Source organism: Dermacentor variabilis, chromosome 7 (assembly GCF_050947875.1).
Source record: "Dermacentor variabilis isolate Ectoservices chromosome 7, ASM5094787v1, whole genome shotgun sequence".
Lineage (NCBI taxonomy): Eukaryota > Metazoa > Arthropoda > Arachnida > Ixodida > Ixodidae > Dermacentor > Dermacentor variabilis.
Genome location: NC_134574.1, coordinates 45,770,223 through 45,793,374, shown reverse-complemented (window position 1 = coordinate 45,793,374; position 23,152 = coordinate 45,770,223). Strand labels below are relative to the sequence as shown.

Genomic DNA, 23,152 nt, shown 5'->3' with positions numbered 1-23,152 from the left:
GATGTTGGCGTCGCAAAGGGACCAACATATCGATCCCTATGTCCTGAAACGGACCGCAAGGGTGCTCGATCGGCTGTAGTAATCCCGCCAGACTTGTCAGTGGGGTCCCCTCTCTGGCAGTCTCGAGATGCCTTGACGTAACGGGCGACGTCGGTGGTGAGCACTTCTCTGATATTCTTGTGAGCGTATGGCAAAAGTCCAGGGGCCCGGCTGTCTTATCATCGTACAGGGTGTGCAGTAGTTCTGACTGAATGTTGCGGGCAACACGGGAAAGTAGTTTGCATGGTCCGGCGAGACGTTCTATACGAGGACCTCGTTTCGTAAGAAAAACGAAAACAATCCGCGCGTAAATACTCTCGGGACATTGTAGTTCTCGTCTTGCAAGTTCTCAGCAAGGCTTTTGAGCTCCAGCTCCACTCGCTGATGTATGGCAATGTCGTCTGCGCTTATTGTACCTAAAATGGCGCTCTCTCCTTGGCGATCTTGGGGCGGCGGGTCCACCGAAGTGCGAGACAGGCAGTCGGAATTAGTGTTTTCATCCGCACTTGTAGATAACTTGATGTGATATTCCTGTAGTCTCAGGCTTTACGGTGCCAGACTTCGTAGAGGCGCCTTTGAATTCGCTGGCCAACACAACACATGGTGTTCGCTAACGACCTTGACCGACCTGCCATACAGGCAAGGGCGGAATTTGCTGTACGCCAAGTAATGGCGAGACATTCCATTTCGGTCGCAGAATGATTGCTGTCCGCTTTTGACACCGACCCGCTAGCGTAAGCTATGACCCGTTCAAGTCCGTGATGCCTCTCGGATCGGACGGCACCGAGGCCTAGACTGCTAGCGTCAGTGTGGATTTCTGTATGGGCATCCTTCTGCAAGTGCGCAAGTACCGGTGGCGATTGCATGCGTTGTTTGAGTTTTTGAAAAGCGCCTCTCTGCGGCGTTTTCCACTTCAACTCGACATCTCATTTAGTTAGATGGGTCAGCGACTCAACGATATGTCAAAAATCCTTGACAAAGCGCCTGTAGTAGGCACACATGCCAAGGAATCTCCAACTGACTTCTTGTCGATAGGCTGCTGGAACTTTGCGATGACAGCTGTCTTCTGTGGGTTGGGGTGGACTCCAGATTTCCTTTTGCGAAAATTTTCCGGCTTCAGAGTGAGCCCAACTACCCAACTAAAGCTAAGTAAGGGATAGCGGACCAATCGCAGACGCCGCATCACCCTCTTCATCCGGTTATAGATTTTCAGTGCGCTGGCTCGGCCCCATCGAATCCCTCTCCATTTAAGCCGTGCTCGTCGCCTCTTATCAGCCAATTAGATCAGACGAGCCGCTCAATGTAGGCAATGTTATTCGTTTTCAAAACAAACAAAAGTGACCTCCTATAAACGAGGAAAGCATTTGATTGGTCTCTATAAACAACCGTCCTTGTCACCGCCCGATGCTTCAGTTGGCGGGAGATTTTACGTCAGGAGATTGCAATAAAAACATATTGGAATAATTGTGCGTTATAGGCGCCTGGCCTACAACTCAATTCAGCCGATTAGCCGATATATACATATAATTCAGCCGATATATATATATATATATATATATATATATATATATATATATATATATATATATATATATTTGAACGAAAGGAAAGGAAACTGAGTGGCCCGATCTTTGTTAGTCCTATCATAAGAAACCATTAAAAATGACACCAATCACAGCACAGAGGCATGCATCTCCAATTCCTATTAATTATCGGAAGGGTAAATAAATGGAAATGAAAGTTTATGAAAAAGAACTGGGGGCCGGTGTGATTGGAATCCCAGTCTTCGAATTACTGTGCGATGCTTTTACCCATTGAACTTGGAGCTACAGTGGCGCCGTTTTCCAGTCACAGTCCGAAGAATTTGTTTCCCTACATTAACTAACCCTGGGAGTCTTTGCCAATGCCTCCACCAATGCCAATGCCCATTTCGTCACAGGCGCCACGTCTACGTGAACTTCTCGCTCGAAGGCAACTGCTCAATAAACCCACATATACCACCTGAAGTCACCAAAACTGCAGGACTCCAGACACTAACTATGTGATGAACATGGAGAAAGGAAACCGAGAGGCACGACCTTTATTAGTTATATAAAACATAAGAACAAACAATGACACCATGGATAGCTTCGGTGATGTTATCTAGACTACGTAATTGAATGAAAGAAAACAAAAAGTTGACAGTCACTTTGCCTTGCGCTAAACCGGAACAACACAAAAGCCTACATGCCACGATACATTCATTATATTACTTCACATTTTTTGGCTGACGCGTTGTTACTTCCTATTACTTATTTTCTCCTACCAAAGGTCACGAGTTCGGGTGCGTGTGTACATATGAATAATAATTACCTTTACTCTAAATAACTATAATTTAAGAACTGTGCCTTAAGCCCTCAAGAACCGGAAATGTCGCGGTTTCGCTTCGCACCAGACGCCATGCATTCGAGTGTCCTAATTAGGTAGGTCCTAATTAATTTGCCGTAGTTACGTTCGGCTATATAGCACCAATGGTGGTAGGTTCGACCTTCCCGATGTCAATCTGAATACAATTTGCATGATGATGATAATGAAAACGTTTTATTGGCAGAAAAAGGGTAGGAGAGTTAGGAGAAATGTGGCCAAATTCGTATTCCAGAATTCCGCTGGCTAAGGCCGTCACCCTGTCTCTTTCCACGAGTGCTTGCTAGTCCTCGAGGATTTAGCTGGGCAGGGCTGCCTCCCATCCTTCCCATCTTGGCTGTTGTACAGTGTCCAAAGTACTATTAGTCTGGCAGGCCCGTACCATATGCTACAAATCTGCTTTCTACCCACATAATTAACATTCGGCTGAAAAGGATTGTGGCTCGAAAGCATGTAGCTTGACTGGGTTAATAAGTGACATGGCTTGTAATCATCGTAAATGTCATTCTTCTGCTTTATCTAATCCCTTGGCCAGGCCCGGGTATTTTCGCCACAAAAGCTTAAGTACTATAATACATCTACATAAGTTACTAACGACAACCGGAAGTCGGAGTCTACGGATGGGGAGGTGGAAGGACCCTAGGGAGCAAAAGCTCGTGCGATAGCGCGTGCTGGCTCGTTTCCCTCTACACCTTCATGCCTTGGCACCCAAAGCAGCACTTCGCTTGAAGTGAAGACCCCAGATTTTTTCAGGATCCTGCAAGCTAGCGGCGCAATTCGACTCCGCGTTTACTTGCTATTTGTAGTTTGTGAGTCCGTATTGATGTATTCGGAATTAGGATGTGAAGCTAGCATGGCTATGGCCACCTCTTCTAATTCTGCAATTTCCTCGTGCCGAACAGAAATTCCATTGGCCGTCTGCCCTTGACGCACCACCGATATTGTAGAGACTCCTCCTACCGTACTCGCAGCATCCGCGAAGAAGGCTCCCTCTAATTTAGAATAGATCCGGTTCATCTTCTTCGATCTTGCCCTATCCTTGCTTGCTGATCAGGGTGCATGCTTTTAGGAAGTAGCAGTGTCGCAAACTTGCTCCTCCACTCCTTCGGAATGTCTTGTCTTGTTGCTGTATATTAAAGACAGCTGATATTTTGGTCTTCCAGCACCTTTCGTCCTGTTTTTGTTCCTGCCAGTCTGCCACATTGACTTGATAGGTGGGCCTCAATTATCTCATCTGTTGTATTGTGCACCCCAAACTGCAACAAGCACTCTATACATATTTTCACCGACAGTCCGAGCGCCTTCCTATTGCTCTTCTAAGCGTTTAAATTTAAATCGCACCTGCTCAACCGAATGTACACGGCCACGTACACCATTCGGCTGAGTATAAAGACTTGGACCAACGGACGAGTGTCGTTCTCCTTCATCCCTATCGTCTTACTGGTAATACGAATGATCATTCGCATTACTTGTTCGCATGATGAACGGAGTTAAGTAAGCATTGCTGCGTTGACTCTATTGTTGTAAAGGAGCAGTCCTAGGATGCACAGTGTCTCCACGCGAGAGATCGCGGCGACGTGCACCGTAATTTTGACCGAGGCTTCATCTTGTCTGCGCTTGATTAGAATGCCAATTTCTCAAGAGAGCAGCGCAGTGCGCACTCCGGCATATTTTTGGACTGTCGAAGCAGGCTACTCTTCGTCACCCAGACCGTAATGTCATCTGCAATAGAGGGCGTGCCGAATCCCTCTATGCACTCGAGGTGCTGTGGTAAATTTATACGCGTAATATTGAAGAGCAGAAGCGAGAGGGCTGCTCCTTGTCGCGCACCCCTAGTATCCATAGGGATTGCTTTGAACATCTCCAATATTTACATGACCTGATCGGTCTTGTAGAAAGTCTCTGATGTATTCAAAATTCCTTCTTCCACACTACGTCTTCCTCTAGTTGACCAGGATCTTTGAGCTTTTGCTATTATCGAAACCGCCCTTGAGATCTAGGGCTACGATAGCTCTGCGTTGTGTTTGCTGGATATGTCAGTAACTTCTTTCCTCAGCTGTAGCAGTAGGTTTTGCGTGGATAGGCGCTCTCTAAACCAAGCATGGCGTGGGGCATTTAATTGTTTTGCTCCAAAAAAAGTGAAAGTATGGCATGCAGTGATTTTTTCATCAGCTATACTGCACATGAAATGAGCGAAATCCGATAGAAGTTATTAATATTTACATCTTAGCGCGGCTTAGGGATAAAGGTGACGTCTGCAGATTTTCACATCAGGGCCAAATTGGAAGCTGGCCAGCACACATCGATGTAATTCGTCAGGTGGCCTAGCTTCATTTTGTTTTTCTTGTCGAGCAAGTTGACCGGAATTTTGTCATGTCCTGGTGTCGTACCTATTCTCATGTTTAGTAGCCCCACCTGTACTTCTTCTACTTCACAGTGTCTGTGGAATTATGCATTATCCTTGCCTATCCTTGCCTTTATACTGCATCACAGGCTCGTCATTTTTGCTCGTACAGAGGTATTTGCTCGTCAGGCTTGGCACCAGCAGCTCATCCGTACCCTCATTTCCGTGGAGTGCTGGTTGACGTTCCGCTGCTGCTCTTTGGTCGCGTTGCAGGACAAGATCAGGCATTGCAGGAGTCTCCACGGGGACGTGAAGACAAGCCCGCCTCTCCTTGAGTTACACTTGATTAGCCAATTGTTCTTGGCCAAGGTACCCGCATCCGCTGCTTGTGTGATTTCAGAGATCTTGATTTTAAACTTTCGATGGTGTTTTTGTTTCTTCTGTCTTCTGGTAAGGCCTCTCCTGGAATGCCAGAGGTGAAGTAGGTGGTTCTCGACTGCCGGGACCTCCTCCGAGGTGTGCAGCCTTCTCGTGACTCTCTCTCTCTGGCAGCTACCAGCAACTCAGCCCGTTTCCTATATTCTTTGATAGGCGAGTTTAGTTGAAGATTCAAGACTCTTGAAAAAGTGACTAATCCACAAGGCGTGCTTCTCCCCTGTGTTTCCCATGCTTTTTTGTGGTCTAGGCGAATCAGGAGTGTGTAGTAATCAATGCCTCAGGCATAGTGCGTATTTTGGCACTCGAAATTTCTGACTCGCAATTTATGACTAGCGTTAAATCGGGGCATGTGGCCCTTCAAACGCTATTGCCTATTCTCGTAGGATGCTGCGGGTCCGTCAGAATAATACGAGCCATATCCGGTATTGCTGCTGCCAGTTTTTTACCTTTTACGTTATCGTTGTCGCAACACGAGAGAAAGTTGTGCGCATTTAAAATCCTCCAAATAGTGAGAGGCGCAGATTTTTCAGCCGGTACCGCTTTCCGAAACATTTTGTCAAAGACTGCTGTCATTCGTTTTGGACGGCTCTTTATAATGAATACGTACTCCCCTTTACTAGAACGAGTCTAAGGGAGAATACGAATGAACACACGTGGTATTTCCGTATTGAGTGCGAGGTGTATAGCCGTTTGAATATTTTTATTCGCAATCACTATTATATATACCAAAATAGTATTTCATACTTACATGCAGTACAACAGAACACTAGAGACTAGGCCCAAACATGATAAAACTCATTGCCTCAGTGCAGAACCAATACATACAAGCTGTCCTTCTTCTCAATAACGATAGCCGACAGGAATAAGTTACCTAACGATGTGGCCGCCATATCATCACCCGATGCATCTTTTTCAGCAATCACTTCTAGCCATGCGCTTTGTGTGCTCGGTGTTTCGGTGGCATGCTTTTGGTGGTTTATTTTCGGATTTAAATGCAGGGCGTTTGCGTCTTGGTTTGCTTGTTCCTGATTTGCTTCACAGTAACATTACCGTGTGCCCATGTGGTTCTCTGTTGTAGATGTTACTGTTGTTTTCTTGATGGACCATTAACATCTACACGTCATGTACCCACTCCTGCCTTGTCTACCAAAAGGCGGCCGGCAGTTTGAAGTTTGAAGTTTGAAGTTTGAAGTTTATTACAATTTTGACAATACAAGATTGTCATGGCGCCGGAGCAAAAGGCGTGACCATACACGCCTGACTAGGCCCCTGGCGCCACGAGCACAGCAGACAACAGTGCAAAAAATATATACATATATATACACACATAATATACATACTTATATATACGAATGTTACAATTATACATACAAGAAATCATTGCAACACAATCAGTGTAAATAATGAAAATGAAGAAATAAAGTGCGTACAGAAAGATACAGGAATGCCAAAAGGCCACATGGGAACAAAAAGTCTTGCAACGCATGAAATTGCATATCAGTCGAAAAAAACAGGAAATAAATTATAAAAAACAGGTGTCATTTGTTGGAAAAATACAGTTTTGATTTCTTTCTGAACATTGAAATGGTTGAGGAATCTTGCATGATATCAAATAAAGCATGCTCATAATTAAGTAAATTAGGAATCTGCCACTGTAAAAGCTGATTGCCGTAGTTTGTTCTAGTTTTTACCGTAATAAAATTCCTAGCTCTTAAGGTGTAGTTAGTTGTGGTATTAGTATATATAGAAAAAAAGTTCTCACGATTACTTATGAATTCTAAAAAAGCTTTTTCGGATAACTTTTGTTTATACAAACTAGCGACACTCAAAATACTGTCCTGGTGAAAGTACTCAGAGGTATGTTCGTACATCGATAGGTTATTAATAATACGAACACACTTCTTCTGCATTCGGAATAGAGTTTCCAAGTTAGCCTTAGAAGTGACGCCCCAGATAAGTAGACAATAGTGGAGTCTAGAATGGATAGTAGAAAAGTATAACTGACGTTTAAGTTTTAAAGGTAGCAGCGTGCGATGCTTATTGAGCATACCAATTAATTGTGCTATGCTACGTTTAATATAACTTACGTGATGCGTCCACCGTAGATTTTCATGGAAGAGTACACCCAAGAACTTGTACTGGGAAACCCTTTCAAGTGGTTGTGATTGAAATATTAAAGAAGATGCGAACTTAACTGGTTTGTTAATAGGAGTAAAAACAATATACTTTGTTTTTTTAACATTTAGGCTCAACTGATTAGCCGATAGCCACACTGAAAGGGAATTTAACCAGTTGTTAATAAGAGGAATTAGAGTAGAGATGTTATCAGAGGAGAAAAAAACGTTTGTATCGTCGGCATATAATACAATATCGGGTGTTCCTGGTATTGCCACGATATCATTGATATAAAGAAGGAAAATCGTAGGACCTATAATAGAACCTATATATATAGGTTCTATAGGTTCTATATATATAGGTTCTAGGAACCTATATATATAGACCTATATAGAATAATATTCTATTCTATTATAATAGAATATAATAGAATAGAATAGTATTGAATGAAATAAGAAAAGGAAAAATAAGCCGTAGTGTTTCGTGTACAAGTATGCAGGTCAAAGTGATAGTTGGTGTTTACTGTATGACCTGAATTTAGCTGCCACATTAAAGCCCTGTAACGCGATCACATCCGGCCTCTCATCTAGAGAGTCCACATACTGTTGAAGGTATTTCCGTTTAGGTTTAAAAAGCATGGAGTTCCATTGTAACACTGCCAAATTAGTTTGCGCAGCCATATTGAAAACTCGAAGAGGTCAGTCCTTGTTGTTTTATACATAAGTCAACACTGTCATCAGACGCAATCTGGCTGGTACCAATTTTGCCTATCAATCTGGCTGGTTTAGTGCGCGAGCATTTGGCGAATCCTTGTAACTTGCGGTTGATCCTAACTAGTAACCAAGGAGTTTTGAGAGGTGCGGCTCTAACATTTTACAAATTGTGCGCTCTGACATTCCTTTTAAGTTCTGCTAAATGTTTTCGCTTAGCGTCTCCAATTCTTTCTACGCTAGCATGTAGGCTTGGAAGCACGCGAGATTCCATTTTTTGCGATTTCCTCCTGGATTCGTTTTTCCATGCTATCCATCCGTGTACTTAATTTCGTTTTAATTGCGTCCCCGTTTGCGCGCCCCGTACAGTCCCCTCTCGAAAGTGCAGCCACCAACGCGGCGCCGCTGCCCGACAAGCCTCGCCCTATTTCAGACATGCTGGAGGGTGACTTAGTCGCACTACCTGACTACGGCGGGGGAGAGTTTTCCTCCTCAATTTCCTGCGCTGAGGCTATATCTGAAGCACTCTAGAGTTCCCTGGATCGTACGCTGCCGTTTTCTCTCTAAGTTTTTGCAGTTATAGTTTGAGCCTTCGTTCTCAGCTCTAAGTTTCTCATTAGACAACGTGGGGTGAGGAGAGGCAACCACAACTGGCTCGTTTTTTTTCCTGGTCTGCATTCTGAATTTAACCCATCGTGCTTGTCTTCTGGACGACCACGTTCCTTAGAGTCCCCGGTTAAGAGGAAGCTTTAGCTCGGGCCCAACTCCGACGCGGCCTATTCAAATACATGTAAAACGCAAAAACGTTTTTCTGAGATAACCCCTGCACCGATTTTGATGAAATTTGTTGCATTTGAAAGAGAAAGTTAAATTCTAGTGACTGCTGGAAGCGGAATTTCGATTTAAGGCTTAAATTTTCTTAGCACGATTTTCAAATATTTGACAGTTTGAAAAAAATAGAAGCACGAAGTTTACAAATTCATAGCTCTGCATCAAGAACTGATATCGCGGTTCTGTAAACGGCATCCATTAGATCATTGAAAGCGGACAAATTCAGTTTGTCATTTTACATCTTACGTGAATTTGTTACGTTGGTTACAACGGTTTTGCAAACGTTGTATGTCCCTATGATTAAATTTCTTTATATTCATGTGTAACATACCAATTTTGTCCGCTTTAGATGTACTATTAGATGCAATTCACAGAATTGTGATATCATGTTTCATTGCTGAGTTACAGAGTTGTAAACTTGATAGTTTCGTTTTCTGAAATTTTTCGATTTTTGCCAATTTTTAATAAAAAATTCACGACCTAACTCAAAAATTCGAAACCAACAGTCACTAGATTTTGAGTTTTTCTTGTGAATGCAACAAGCCTCGTCAAATGTGGTGCGGTGGTTGCTGAGAAAAACGAATTCTCCTTTTACATGTATTTAGATAGGAGCCCCCGAGCTAAAGCTTCCTCTTAAGGCTGTCGCATGCAGTCGAGGCGAGGGGGTTTTCAACCCCCTTACGAGCATGCAGGTCGTGGGCTTCACTACCTCGAGCGTTCCTGGAGTGATGTTGCTGATTGGCTTTTCCATTGGCGGGCTTCTGTCTGGCTCCAGTTCCACCACAACCTCTCGTGTAGAGTGCACTGGATGGTCCCCGCGGCACGATGGCCCCCGCAAATGAGGCACGAGGGTTGACACTCGTAGCCCTCTTCTACATTTGTCTCGCCACAAGCCTCGCATCGATAGGCCTGCGGATAAGGACAAACATCGGTGATATGGCCGATGGTGCGCCTGCAGCGAGAGGCCGGCGTCGTATTGCGGTAGAGGCGAACCGGCACAGCTTCTTCCCTGTATTAGCCGTTGGAAGGTACCTTGTGGCCCTCGAACGCAATCACTGCTACGTTGGTGTTTCCTAATTTTCCTACGCCTGCTACTGGAGCCTCTGGCGAGTAAATGACCTCAGTAATATCCGCTTCACCGGCTCTAGAGTTAACTTGAATAACATAACGGATTGTGCTCTCCGATGACTTGAGGGAGGCTTGAACTGCTCGGGCCTGTCCTCCGAGTTTTAGCTGTTAGATCGCAAGGATCTGGAGAATACGTTGGCCGTTCTTGATAAATATATTCTGATCACAGGCTGGCCAGATAGCGAACGCCTGAGACTCCCGTGGAATGCCAGCGGCAGCGTACGTGGGTTTTCCGATCTGGTTGCTCACCTTATATTCTGCGAGGTTGAGAGTTCTCTTTGGCTTCACGATGACCACACCGTCTTCCTCTCTTAATATGGGCATAACTTGTGGCTTCCAGCGTTTACTTTGAGGTTGCTTGTCAAGCACCGAAGTGGTGACGTTGTCGTCCTGCTGCCAACGTGGCTTCCTTGCTGTTCGGAAGCGCACCTCCAGGTTGCTCGCTCCCACTGTTCTTTCTCTGGATGGTATACTCCGTAGATTCATCAAAAAACTGGCGTCTGCGCGATCGAAAGCTCCATTTCTCGCATGTTGCTTGCGTCGTTGCCCCGTGCAACAGTCATGGCCGCCACGTCTCGTGCGCATCTGCGGCTGCCGAATCTGCGGCGTTCTCGTGGTCGAAGAATAAAGTCCCATAGACCTGCCAAAAATTGGCCAACTTGGATAATAATGGTTCTAACCGGTTCTTCGTAACCTCATGGATGTAGTAGAACTGGTTTCTCACGTCGAAAAACAAACTTTTAGCGACAGGACATCGATTAGACGTAGCCGACGTGAAACGCATCCGCTCTCGATGGCTTGCCCAAATTTCCTAGTGGGTTTGACTGTCGCCAAAGGTCGTGGGCTCGGCTCCGACAAAATCCAGTGGGTTCGAGTATCCTAATTAACTGTATCTTTCTTTAATTGGACCTTAATTCACCACACTCTAATTACTACCGAACTAGTGGGTTCGAATCTCGATATCCAAGATGTTAGGTGGAATCCAACTTAGAGAAGCGGGTTCGCGCATATGTCTTGTTGGCTCGTGTGCTCGAGTGACTTAATTATCATCGCCTTAGTTAGCACCACAGGTCGTAGGTTCTACTCTCGACCATAACGATGTCAACTGGAATCTAACTTGGATTTCCGGCTGGTTCGTCGATATCTCAAATTTTGTTTAACTTCCACCAAAGGTAGTGGGTTCGAGAGCCTCAATTGACTCTAAGTTAACTGCTACCTAATTCCGTCGCCCTAATTACCACCACAGGGCGTGCCGACACTTCTTCGCCTGGGCTTCTTATAAAGACAGGCGAAGAAGAAAGCCTTCTTCTTCGCTTCAGGCTTTCTTATAAATTGATGGCCTAATTCGCCCTAATAACCTCAAAGGCCGTGAGTTCGACTACTACCAAAGGTTGAGGGCTCGACTCATTACGAATTTTAGTGCTATAACTCAAGCCATGCAATTTCTTCCCCCAAGGGCGATCTAAGGCTTTCTCTTTAAGATATGGAACTTAAACCGGAAGAACAAATAACTGGCCGCAAGTGGAATACGTACCCACGTCATATTACGAGTGCGATGGTCTTAGATGATGGGCTACCACGGCGCCGTTTTCCTATCCGATCTCCGGGGCACTTACATGTGCTGTACGTGACAACACAGTCCCTTGAATTGTTCACCGGGGAAACCAGGCAAAACAGCCACATGCAGTTTATAACGTACAAAGATCGGGAGAAGGCTAGTATTCCATCACTATTTTAAAAGCACATAATCGTCCTTCGCACTTCAACCTTTATATATATATATATATATATATATATATATATATATATATATATATATATATATATATATATATATATATAAGGCATACAGAGTGTTGGGCTGCTGAGCACGAGGTCGCGGGATCGAATCCCGGCCACGGCGGCCGCATTTCGATGGGGGCGAAATGCGAAAACATCCGTGTACTTAGATTTAGGTGCACGTTAAAGAACCCCAGGTGGTCAAAATTTCCGGAGTCCTCCACTACGGCGTGCCTCATACATAATCAAAAAGTGGTTTTGGCACGTAAAACCCCAAATATTATTATAAGGCATACAGAATTTCTGGCGCTTCTAGTCACGTTAACCGTGGAGTTTCATACAAGAAACACCAGAGGGAACTATGGCGCTCGTCTCTACTGGAGTTGCAATCGGGTGGTGCAGCCAGCATGGGCGTTATGGGCAGTTAATGGATTTTCATAAATTTCGTCCTTCTCACTTCAAACGGTTCGGCGGCTTTGTAAATTAGTCATGTTAAAGAAAGTACCGGGTTTTAAATAATTAAATAAACAGTAAAATTGTCCGACACTAGTAATTAAAGACAGGACATCTAGCACAGAAACGCGACATTGTAACTACTTTGCCACGGACGCATGCATCTAGAAGCGTCATACAACGCCCTTACGATTTTCTTGCTGGCAAGCAAGCGTTTTGAGACGCTTGGCGCGTTTTAATTTCGCCACCTCGACAGGTTGAGCTGCGACAGTTGTGCGTGTTCACATGGTATTCTGCAGTTGGGAAAGCGTCAATGGATATGAAATTTAGGACACTGGAGAGATGTAAAGCCTAATAAGCAAAGCTATAAGTTTGAGCCTACCGCCACGAAGGTCAGATAAGACCGTGTATTTCTCATCACTCCCTATGTGGCTGAACGATCGCAGAGCCAGAGTGCCCTCTGGTAATTCTTGTATAAAAAACTGTTGCGTAAACAACTTCCTTGTTATCGTTAAAGTCTGTCTGATAAGTCTTCTCTTTTCTCACAGAGCCTCAGAAGACGTGGTGATTGGTGACTTCTTCATCCCTAAGGGAACAGTTGTTCTGCCTAACATTTCGGCAGTTCACAGCGACCCGAAATTGTGGAACAATCCAAATAACTTTGATCCGCACCGTTTCCTGACTGAAGATGGGACTATAATTCGAAACAAGCCGGGATATTTTATTGCATTTTCTATCGGTAAGATATTCTTGATATTTTGTAAAGTAAATGAATGCAGCTGACAGGAAGGAGTTTATCGTGAGGAAGCGAACACACAAGCAGTACAGAACACACAAACCAAGCAATAAGTGCCATGGTAGTCGGGCGCTTTTGTGTTTTCAGAGCAGATATCCTGGTATAGTACAGCATGTCCTAAGTTACCTACGATGCTGGTATTGAGAAGGGAGCGTTTATTTTGCAATATGCCTTCATCGCGTGCCCTTTGATTGTATAATTTAGAGATATTCTGCTGCCATTGCAAATATTCTAAGACAGACTTTGTGGAAATGCTGTCTCGGTAAAGGGATGGCGCAGCCAGCGATTAAGCAACAGCCTTGCCATATGCATCAAAATGCTAAATAGATTAAAATTCAACATCCATTAATAATATATGACTGCGACGAACAGTAGCGAGATATATTTAACAATGCAACATTGAACAATACGATGTGCAATGTTGGAGGAGAAAGCCTTTCAAAAAGGCCCGAAATTTACATTTCTTCAAAAACACGACCATGACACAGGGTTGGCTCGTTGCTATTTACCACGTCAGGAGCAGCCATTATGCAGTGTTGGCTATACCACTGACGGGTGAAGATGTTTTATGAATTAGAGGGTAGTTTGTCACCATCGGCCCGCATTACTGTATGCAGGTAGTGCCGTATATCACCCGAGCATCCAATTCTGGGGGGGGGGGTGCCATTCATAGCATGCAAAAAAGTGTCTGTACTAGCGTTCTGCACCTCGCATGCAATTACACTTTCAAACACAGGAGAACCAAAGCTTTATTGCAAAACAAAGCTTTCGATTGATCTCTGCAGGCACATACTCCTGTATACAAAGTAGGGAAAAGCATAGGAAGCATATATTTCGAGAAAATCACAGTGGGCAAGTAGATCTCAACGGAATGGTCAATTTGTACCTAGAAAGGACCTGTGGGCACGCTCTGCAGACACAGTACTCGGGGCTGAAGACAGCGCGCCAGCAAACATTCGGATCCATACTGTTTGTACAGTTTTTCAGAGCCATACAATTGGAAAGCGCTGCCAAGCACCAGCTGCAGTCACTCCGTAGGCTAGATAATCAAGGACCCCAGCAAGTAAACAAGGAGATTTGTTCAGAAAAATTGCCAACTCCTCGCAGCTGTCAAGTACACGAAATAGATGCACCCACACAACGTTTCGCATAAGTCAAGTGCAGAGCGAACGAGGCAAAAGATCCCAGTATAGATGCCAACTGATGCCACTAGTCGAAGTTTAGCGTTTACGAGGCCCTTTGGTGTCATTCAAATTTTCGTTTCACAACTTCCTTTTTTAGACTCTTTCACATGAAAGAGGAAGGTCATGTGCCTGAAAGTAAATATCTAAAAATATGTTATTTCAATAAATATCAACAGACTTCTCTTCCATAAATAGGTTAACATGACTCCTCCACTTGAACCTTGAAGCAGCACTAAAGCAGAATGAAAACAGGCTACACTATAAGCACATCGATAGCCGCGAACAGTCCGCAATCGTCCAAATCTCTTCTCCCGCGGAAGCGCTTAGACTTTTGTGACATGAGTCATCGAAAGTTACAGAGTAATCGCTGGTGTCCACGTGTCTTTCCGAAAATTCTACAAAATTCGCGTCGCGAATACAAGCTAGCAGATGACACAAAGTTCAGTGACAACAGAAAGCGGTGCAACCATCCATAAGATTCAAGAAATTTCCGATACATGCCGGCTCATCCTCCGCTGAGCGATAACATTTCACGGACGGTGAAACCCGGTCACACCATGAACACGTACCAATACCCTCTTAAATAGCACCGTTCCGATGCTAGAAACATAAAGGGAGAGCGAAAAGGAAAAGCACGCCTAATAAGAAAAAGTAATAAAAAAACAGTTCCAAAATTTGTGAGCGTTGGTAGAGCGGCTTGAGCCGCACAACATGGAATATTTCAGGTCGTGAGCGGCGCCGCCCTGATAGCGAAATGCCGTCTTCCGCAACCTTATAGTCCAGTGTGCCAAACGACAAATGATCTTGTACTGCCCAAAGCAGCGTCGCAGAAGTTTCTCACTAACACCCAGTTGATATATTGCGGTCCAAACGCAAACATGGTCGCCGGGCTGGTACTCCAGGTCTCGTTGTCTGCGACTGTAGTGCCACTTGTAGGTCCTCTGATGATTATTGATGTGCAGGTAGGTGAGCTACCAGGATTCTTCGGCGCGCTTGGGATAGACGGCGACGTCGAGATTCTCTGCGGGAGGGACGTGCGGCAGCATGGCGTCGAGAGTCGTTGTCGGTTTCCTTCTGTAAGCCAGCTTGAATAGCGTGATTTGCGTTGTTGCTTGTACGGCCGTGTTATCAGCGAAGGTTACATGCGAATGGATGGAATTCGAGGTGTTCTGCTCGACGTCGACGTACAGTGCCAATATACCGGCGAAAGTCTTGTTTGATCTCTCCGTAAAACCAGTAGCCTGCGGATGGTGGGCAGTTATCATAGTGTGGCTTGTGTGGCTGTATTGCAGAATGGCTTGCGTGAGCTTCACTGTAGAAGCCGTTCCTCAGTCGGTGGTGAACAATTTTGGGGCACCATGGCATAGCAGGATAATTTGGACGAACAATTTAGCTTCTTCAGCTGCACTAACTTTGGGCAGACCCTTCGTTTCGGGTACGGCGTAGCGGGTAAAGCAGTCAGCGGCCACGACGATCAACTCGTGTCCATGTGTTGCGTCGGAAACGGTTTCAATAAATCCATCCCGATCTGCTGAAACCGTTGGCAAGGAGTCTCTATCCACTGTAGTATAGCCGCTGTGCGCGTCCGTGGAGTCTTGCGTCGCTGGCAGTCACGGCACGTCTTGATGTAGCGGTCGACGTCGGCGGTCACGCACGGCGAGTAGTACTTGTATTCCTGCATGCGTGAGAAAAAAACTAAAAATGCCCAGGTGTCTGATCATCGTGCAGGGCGTGTAAGACTTCTAGCCGGAGTGCTGCTGGCACAATGAAAAGGTAGTTTACGCGGACTGGGGAGAGTGAGTGAGTGGGTGAAACAACTTCATTTGGTTCACAATAGACGAGAGGAAACTCAACATCACCTGGCTAGGCCCACTCTGGGACCATCATATGAAACCTGATACCCCTCTCATGAGCCCCCTGGACGGCTAGAGTTTGAGAGGTCTGGTCCTGAACCCAATAAGCTTCATTACTTCTTCTTGGGTGAAAGGGGGAGAGGCACAGGCGCAGCCTCACACGCCATGCTCGAAGTCCGCATAACCACCACACATTAGGGCAGCGCCAGCTTAGGAACCGTTCGGGGTACATTGTGTACCGCACTGCGGGGATTGGGTAAGTGCTTGTTTGCCGAAGTCTGAGAGTGAATCCCTGGGCCCCGCACAGCGAGGAGTGCGACAGAGGCAGGAGTCTTTTTGAGAGACAATTTTGTTTGCCGATCTCGTTGTACAAACAGAGAGGCTCGGGTCGCCCCGGAGAGGACGCGTTACCCGGCGAACGGTCAGTCGAACCTCGTGCAGCCGAGTGCGCCTCTTCGTTGGGGTGTACCGAGGCACCCTCAATGGTTCGAATGTGCGCAGGGAACCAGGCCAACGAGTGACGTTTCATGTATTTAGCCTTTCGGATGATACGTAGGGCCTGGGGAGCCACCATTCCCATCTGGAAGCACCTGAAACTGGCCTTGGAATCTGAATAAATCATTTTATGTACACTGTCCGTCAATGCAAGGGCAATAGCAACCTGCTCTGCAACGCTAGAGCTCGAAGTGCGGATGGTAGCGCAGCTGAGGCCTTTGGAATCACAGTCGATGACCAATGATGAGAAGGCTTCTTCTTGAACGTACGAAGGACTGGGTAGAAGTTTTCTTTTTCGCGGACGTCGTTGCACAAGCAAAACGTGTACAGTCCACTTCATAATGTCCTAGGGAAAACGTCGATCAGGCCTTACAATTACTCCGCAAGTCTTCGTAACATCGCGTCTGCTCGTTGCTGCTCGGCGAAGTCGTCTGAAGTTATTGTTCCTAGGAAGGCGTCACCATCCCATTCGCCATGCGGTGGCGGCTCAAAATACGCGCGACAGGCAGTAGGCGGTAGTACGCTTCCTGCCGGACTGACAATAGCGATGTCGAATTACTGGAGTCTCAGGCTCCATCGTGCAAGGTGACCTTAACGATTCTTCAAGTTTGCCAGTCGGCACAAGACGTGGCGCTCGCTTACCACTTTGAAGCACCTGCCTTATAGGCAAGGCCGAAATTTCGTCGTATTCATAATAATCGCAAGGCACTCTTTCTCAATCGAAGAATGATTCGCTTCCGCGCTCGATAGTAACCGGTCAACGTAAGCTAGAGAGAATGAACATTTTTATTAGGTAAATGCAGCTTTGGAGAGGCGTCCTCATTCCAGAATGCCTTGAGCTCGGGCCGCGTCCTGGGCCCTGGCAATCAGCCGTTGCTGATCCTCGAGGTCGGAGCTGGCCAAGGCTCTCTCCCAAAGCTCGTTAGTGGGGTAAGGGTTCGGAGGATTTAATGGTGCCGCTCTGCAACCCCCTACTATGTGCCTGAGGGACCCGGGCTCGGCGCAGAAGCGGCATTGCGGAGAGAATTTTGTAGGGTGTATGAGGTGATTTCTGGTTGGGTGGGGGTATGTATTAACCTGTAGAGCTCGGAGGAACCGCTCCTGCTCTCTAGGTAGTGACTTGTATGGGGGTGCATATGTTCTGCGCGTTAGCTTGTAGTGTTGTGTGATGTCTTGGTAATAGACTAGAGGGTGCATGCGCTCAGGTTCAGATTCCTCGGCGTCGGCTCGGTGGGTCAGATCTCGAGCCACGTGGTTGGCGACCTCGTTGCCAGGAATGCCTTCATGAGCTGGCGCCCAGATGATCCTGACTGATCTCGTTGGCGGCTTTTGATTGATGATCCGGAGCGTAGTGGTATGAATTCTCCCGCTAGCAAAGTTGCGGCACGCCTGTTGGGAGTCGGTAACTATGACTTCAACCTCTGTTTGGGAGAGCGCGAGGGCTATGGCCGCTTCCTCGGCTTGGAGGGGATTGTTTCGTGTGAGCTAACTGCTGCTCCGATGTTCTGTTTTGACGACTACGGTGGCTGTTGTGGCTGCGCGTCTAGAGTAAGAAGCCGCGTCCGTGTAGGCTGTAGAGGGTAAAGTTCCGTATGGCTTGTGTATGGCCAGGGCGCGGGCCTCCCTTTGCTCTGCGTGGTGCATTGGGTGCATATTGCGAGGTAGAGGACGTACTGTGATGTTTCTCCGGATGGCATGGGGTAAGCTCACAGTATGAGGCGGCGGATGGCTCAGAGGGGCAGAGAGCCCCAGGCGTAAGAGAACGGACCTCCCTGCTTCCGTAATCGCCAGCCTTGTTCGCTGACTGGATAAATGTGCCTCGATCAGCTCCTCGGCCGTGTTGTGCACACCTAGTCGTAGTAGGCGTTCTGTGGACGTACTGATTGGCAGGCCCATCGCCTGCTTATATGCCTTTCTGATCATTGTGTTGATTTTCTTGAGTTCCGTCTCGTTGAGTAGTGCGTATGGAATAGCGTAAGTTATTCGAGACACGACGAAGGCTTGGACAAGCCGAAGCGTGTCCGCCTCCCCCATGCCTCTTGTCTTGGTTGTTATTCGCCGGATCATGTGCGTAACTTGGGCTGTTGTATTCTTAAGCTTTTGAATTAATATTGTATTGGTGCGATCCGACTGGAAAACCATTCCCAATATATTTACGCTCTGAGAAGGAACGATGGTGTGTCCCTCCAGTTGTATGTTGATCGTGGGCGAGTCGGATGTGTGCTTCTTTCGCGGTGAGAGCAGGAGTAGCTCCGACTTTCGGGGGCGCAGCTGAGCCCGCATGACTTAGCATAGTCGCTCACCACGTCTGCAGCTTCCTGCAAGCGGTTCTCCATTTCCCCGATGGACCCTGTGGACGACCAGATGGTAATGTCGTCGGCATATAGGCCATGCCTGAACCCTGGGATGTTATCGAGGAGCGGCGGTAGGCCTATTAGGGCGATATTGAAAAGGAGAGGGGATAACACTGCGCCCTGTGGTGTGCCGCGCCCGTTCAGTAGGAAGGGGTTTGTGGCTTTGTCCCCGACCTTTAGGACGGGCACAAAGGACGTACTCCTATATCAACGTAAGCTATTCACGCTTGTTCACATCGGCGATTGACAGCGATCGTGCGACCAAGGTGGTCGCAAAGCGACCAGTCACAATGGTCGATTTTCTCGAAAAGCCACTATTCTGGGCCAGTCGCTCGCTCTTCGCTTCGTCCGTCGGACGACCGTGGTCGCAAAACCCATCAACCAATCAGCGACGCGCCGAAAGTTATGTTAGCATGTTTTTTTCTACTGGCGTCCCCCTGCTCCCACCAAATACAAAGTCCATACCACAATGACAGACTACAATAATGTGTTTACAAAGTCCACGCCACCATTTCAGACTACAGGAGCGTAATAGGTGTCTTGCCTCGTGATGTTGGGGCGCAGCAGTTCCAGCTCCGTGCTGAATGCACGCGGTAGATTACCAAGGAAACCGAACACCATCAAATCAAAGGCACAAAAATTCTGCGCCAATTCCCGTGCAAGGTGAGCCAGCAATTACGACTTACTCTGGATATCATCACGCGCAGGGAGTTCGAGGAGTTCGGCTTGCGTGGCCGGCCACTCATCGCGAACGGCAGCAAGGGCGCACACACTGGCGTCGCTTCTTTTCGGAGGCTTCCGGGGGTCCACTGCTGACACCACACGCGGCACAGCACATCAGCCCAGTGACAACGTCTGCCTGTTCGCCGGAATAAAAATCTATGGCTGTTCCCTGAACGCGAAACCAGCGAGGTGCGCGCGAACTGCGTCGATCCTTAGAGTTCTCGCTGAGAACGACAATTACCGACATTGCGACTTACAGTTTGCGCTTGCCCGGGCTTGCCGGTGTGAGCGTCGGTCGCGTTCAGTCCCCTTTTAGTCGGCAGTCGCAAATGCTCGCGCAACCTCCTCAAGTCCCCCGTCTAACTGAGCGTTTAAGCTTTCAAGTAATCTTCCTTTGAACTAGCACGGCACGGAGACCCATGAAACTTGCGTCGTTGTGTATTTCCGTCTCGGCGTCTTCGTCGAAGTGTGAGAGCACCGGCGATGACTGTAGCAGTCATTTTAGCTCTTTACTCACGTCATCTTGCCGTGTTTGCTATTTGAGGCCGATGTCGGCTTTCGTGAGCGGAGTTAATGGTTCTACAATGCTTGAGATGTCGCTTAAGAAACACCTGTAATGTGCCCATCAGCCAATTAATCCGCGTACGGCCTTTTTGTCGATGTGCAGCGGGAACTTAGCAATGGCAGCTGTCTTCCATGTGTCGGGACGGACTCCAGACTTGCTGGTGACATGGTCTGGCAAGGGAAGTTCTCCGTAAGCAAAACAACACTTTTGTGGCTTCAGGGTGAGTCCAGATGAATTGATCGCCTGTAGTACTGTCTGAAGCCGCCTAAGGTCATCATCGAAATTCGTGGCAAAGGCTACAACGTCATCCATGTAGACGAGATAAGTCTGCCACTTCAGTCCTGCCAAGACTGTGCCCATCACGGGCTGGAACTTTGCAGGCGCATAGCAAAACCCGAACGGCATCACCTTGAAACCGAAGAGGCCGTCTGGCATGATAAACGTGGCTTTCCCTCAATCCCTTTCGCCGACTTTATTTGGCCAGTAACCAGCATTGACATCCATTGACGAAAATACTTAGCATTGCAGAGTCGGTCAAATGTGTCGTCTATCCATGAGAAGGGGTATACTTCCTTCTTTGTTCGTTTGTTCAAGTGGTGATAATCGATGCAGAGGCGCTGAGTTCCATATTACTTCTTCATTAACACAACAGGAAACGCCAAAGGGCTTTTCCGTGGCTGGACGATGTGGTCGTGCAGCATCTCGTTCTCCCGTCGACACTCTGTAAGGGCTCCCGCGGAGTGGCCGAACACGTTCCTCCGTTTTTATGTTATGCTTCGCAACAGGTATTTGGCGAATCCTCGATGACGTCGAAAAACTGTCTTTGTATCTTCGGAGAAGACACTCGAGCTGTTGTTGCTTACTCATGAGGATATTTGGATTTATGTCGAAGGTTAGCTCGTAAGGTATTGTCGTCGAGGCAGATGCCGACGACAATACCTTCCGATCCTAGCGGACGAAGCTAGAAACAGAAAAACGCCAATGGCGATAGGTCGGGGAAGCGAGCGAAAGCTATCTTTTTAATATGCAAAATATTTTTTGCCGTTTCTCTTGCCTTTATAAATTTCGCGCTTGTTATTAGGCATACTCGTCAAGTTATTTCGCGGAGAATATTTTTCCCGAACTACAGGGTGGTTATTCGCCATGCCAAATTTGGCGATTTTCCATGCTCAGTAGAAAAGACTGGCAGCGTTATGTTGCGTCAAGTGCTGCAAAAGACGCCTTTCCAGATTCTCGCAACGTAGCAAAGCTGGTTTTCACGGTGCGAGGAAATTTCGCAACCACGTATGGGCATTTTAAAAAGGCAAGAAAGAAGAATTATTCATCACTTGAGACTGACGACTTATTCTTTGAGAAATATTTCCCGTACATTTGTCGTAACACGTCTTTATGGCTTAAAAATAAAAGATCAAATAAATGTATAAGTAATTTTTCTCATGTTCACTCTAGGACCCCGGCACCTCTACGTCAAAATGAGTTCACATATAAAGATTATTTCGCTTTAGATTTATTTATTTATTTATTTATTTATTTATTTATTTATTTATTTATTTATTTATTTATTTATTTATGCAATACTGCGGACAAGAAGTTGAAGCAGGGGGAGCAAAAAACAAAATATTATTTACAAAGAAGAACGAGATGAAATAAGGGTGTAACACGTTTTTCAGACAAATTGTTTGGTCATCAAGTAGACGACTAAGAAAAATTTTAACTTGATTCCAATGCAACCATAATTAATACACGCAATAACAAGATTATTTACACAAACGATATATAGCTCACGGGCACTGGGGTATGCTTCAGTTAGTTTATTTCAGTCATCTATTGTTTGTGGAAAAAAAGAGTATCGAAAAGTGTCAGTCCTTGCGAAAATTGGTGTTAGAGAATAAGAGTAGTGGTGTCGAGTGGGTCTGCTTATCAAGGGGGCTGCCTATTTCGCGGTGTCTAAGACTAGCCTATGATTAATTACGTTTGAAAGAAACTCAAGCGTTGAAGAAACTCAAACGCAAAGAAACTCAAATCACAGCTGTGGTGGCTATATAAGCGTTCTTAAGGATTGCTGATTCTAGTCATTGGCTTTTTAAGAATATATTTTGTTTAATTCTTCCGACAAAACAAACTAGAGCCGAGCAGACGCTATCAGAATCAGCCATGGTAGGGCGTGTTAGTCCAGAAACTTCAAGGTGGTATCGTTGCTCCTCTTTTTTTCTCGTATATATCGGTTGACTAAGCATCTTCTCACACTAAGAGGGTCATGTATTAACATTGTATTGGACAAATTCGCTAGTATAGTTCCAATTATTATACCATTCTCTATTTTTGTGATCTTGGTCTCTTGAATAACATTAGATCATGATGTACGCAGGCCGTCGAGCGTGCCCAGGAGAGACGTTCGCCACGATGGAGGTCTTCCTGCTGCTGACACTTCTTGTCCAAAAATACCGTATTATACCCGAATACCCAATAGACTACAATCGCGACTCCGCGGAGCTCCTTTGGAAACGCCTGGAGGATATGAAACTGCGGTTCCTGCCTCGAGAATTTCCCTCTTGCTAAAAACATTTATTATAAAGTGCAAATTGCTATAACGAAACCCATCTGTATATAACTGGCTCTTATAAATAGCCTGTTTCGACTATGTTGTTAAACGCAAAAGCATTCCGGTTTGATTGCACATGTTAGGGTGATTATTGTAGCACCATCTGCGGAAAATAAAGGAGCACTTCTGCTCTTGTTGAGCCCAATTTATATTCGCAACATTTTTTTTTGCTCGTGGTAAAAATAAACACGTGTTATATAATTTCTCAGTTCTTCTTGTTCTTGACTTGCGCTGGATTAAGATAACAGAGTAATGCCTGGTGGACCGCGTTAAGGCTCCGTTCACTGTAGAAAGCGGGGATGGTTTTGCGAACCAAAATGTGTTGGAAATGATAGTTCTG

At 46.1% G+C, this 23,152-nt stretch overlaps 1 protein-coding gene across 1 annotated transcript in view; it reads left to right on the top strand.

The window, feature by feature from the left end:
* LOC142588611 (cytochrome P450 2C31-like) overlaps window positions 1–22,785 on the top strand; it is a 51,490-nt gene extending 28,705 nt beyond the window's left edge. The window contains exons 4-5 of the mRNA XM_075700447.1: window positions 12,789–12,979; window positions 22,579–22,785. Of these exons, the coding sequence (XP_075556562.1) occupies window positions 12,789–12,979; window positions 22,579–22,769 (382 nt within the window). The 3' untranslated portion in view covers window positions 22,770–22,785. The remainder of the gene's footprint in view (window positions 1–12,788; window positions 12,980–22,578) is intronic.
* Window positions 22,786–23,152: the final 367 nt, after the last annotated feature.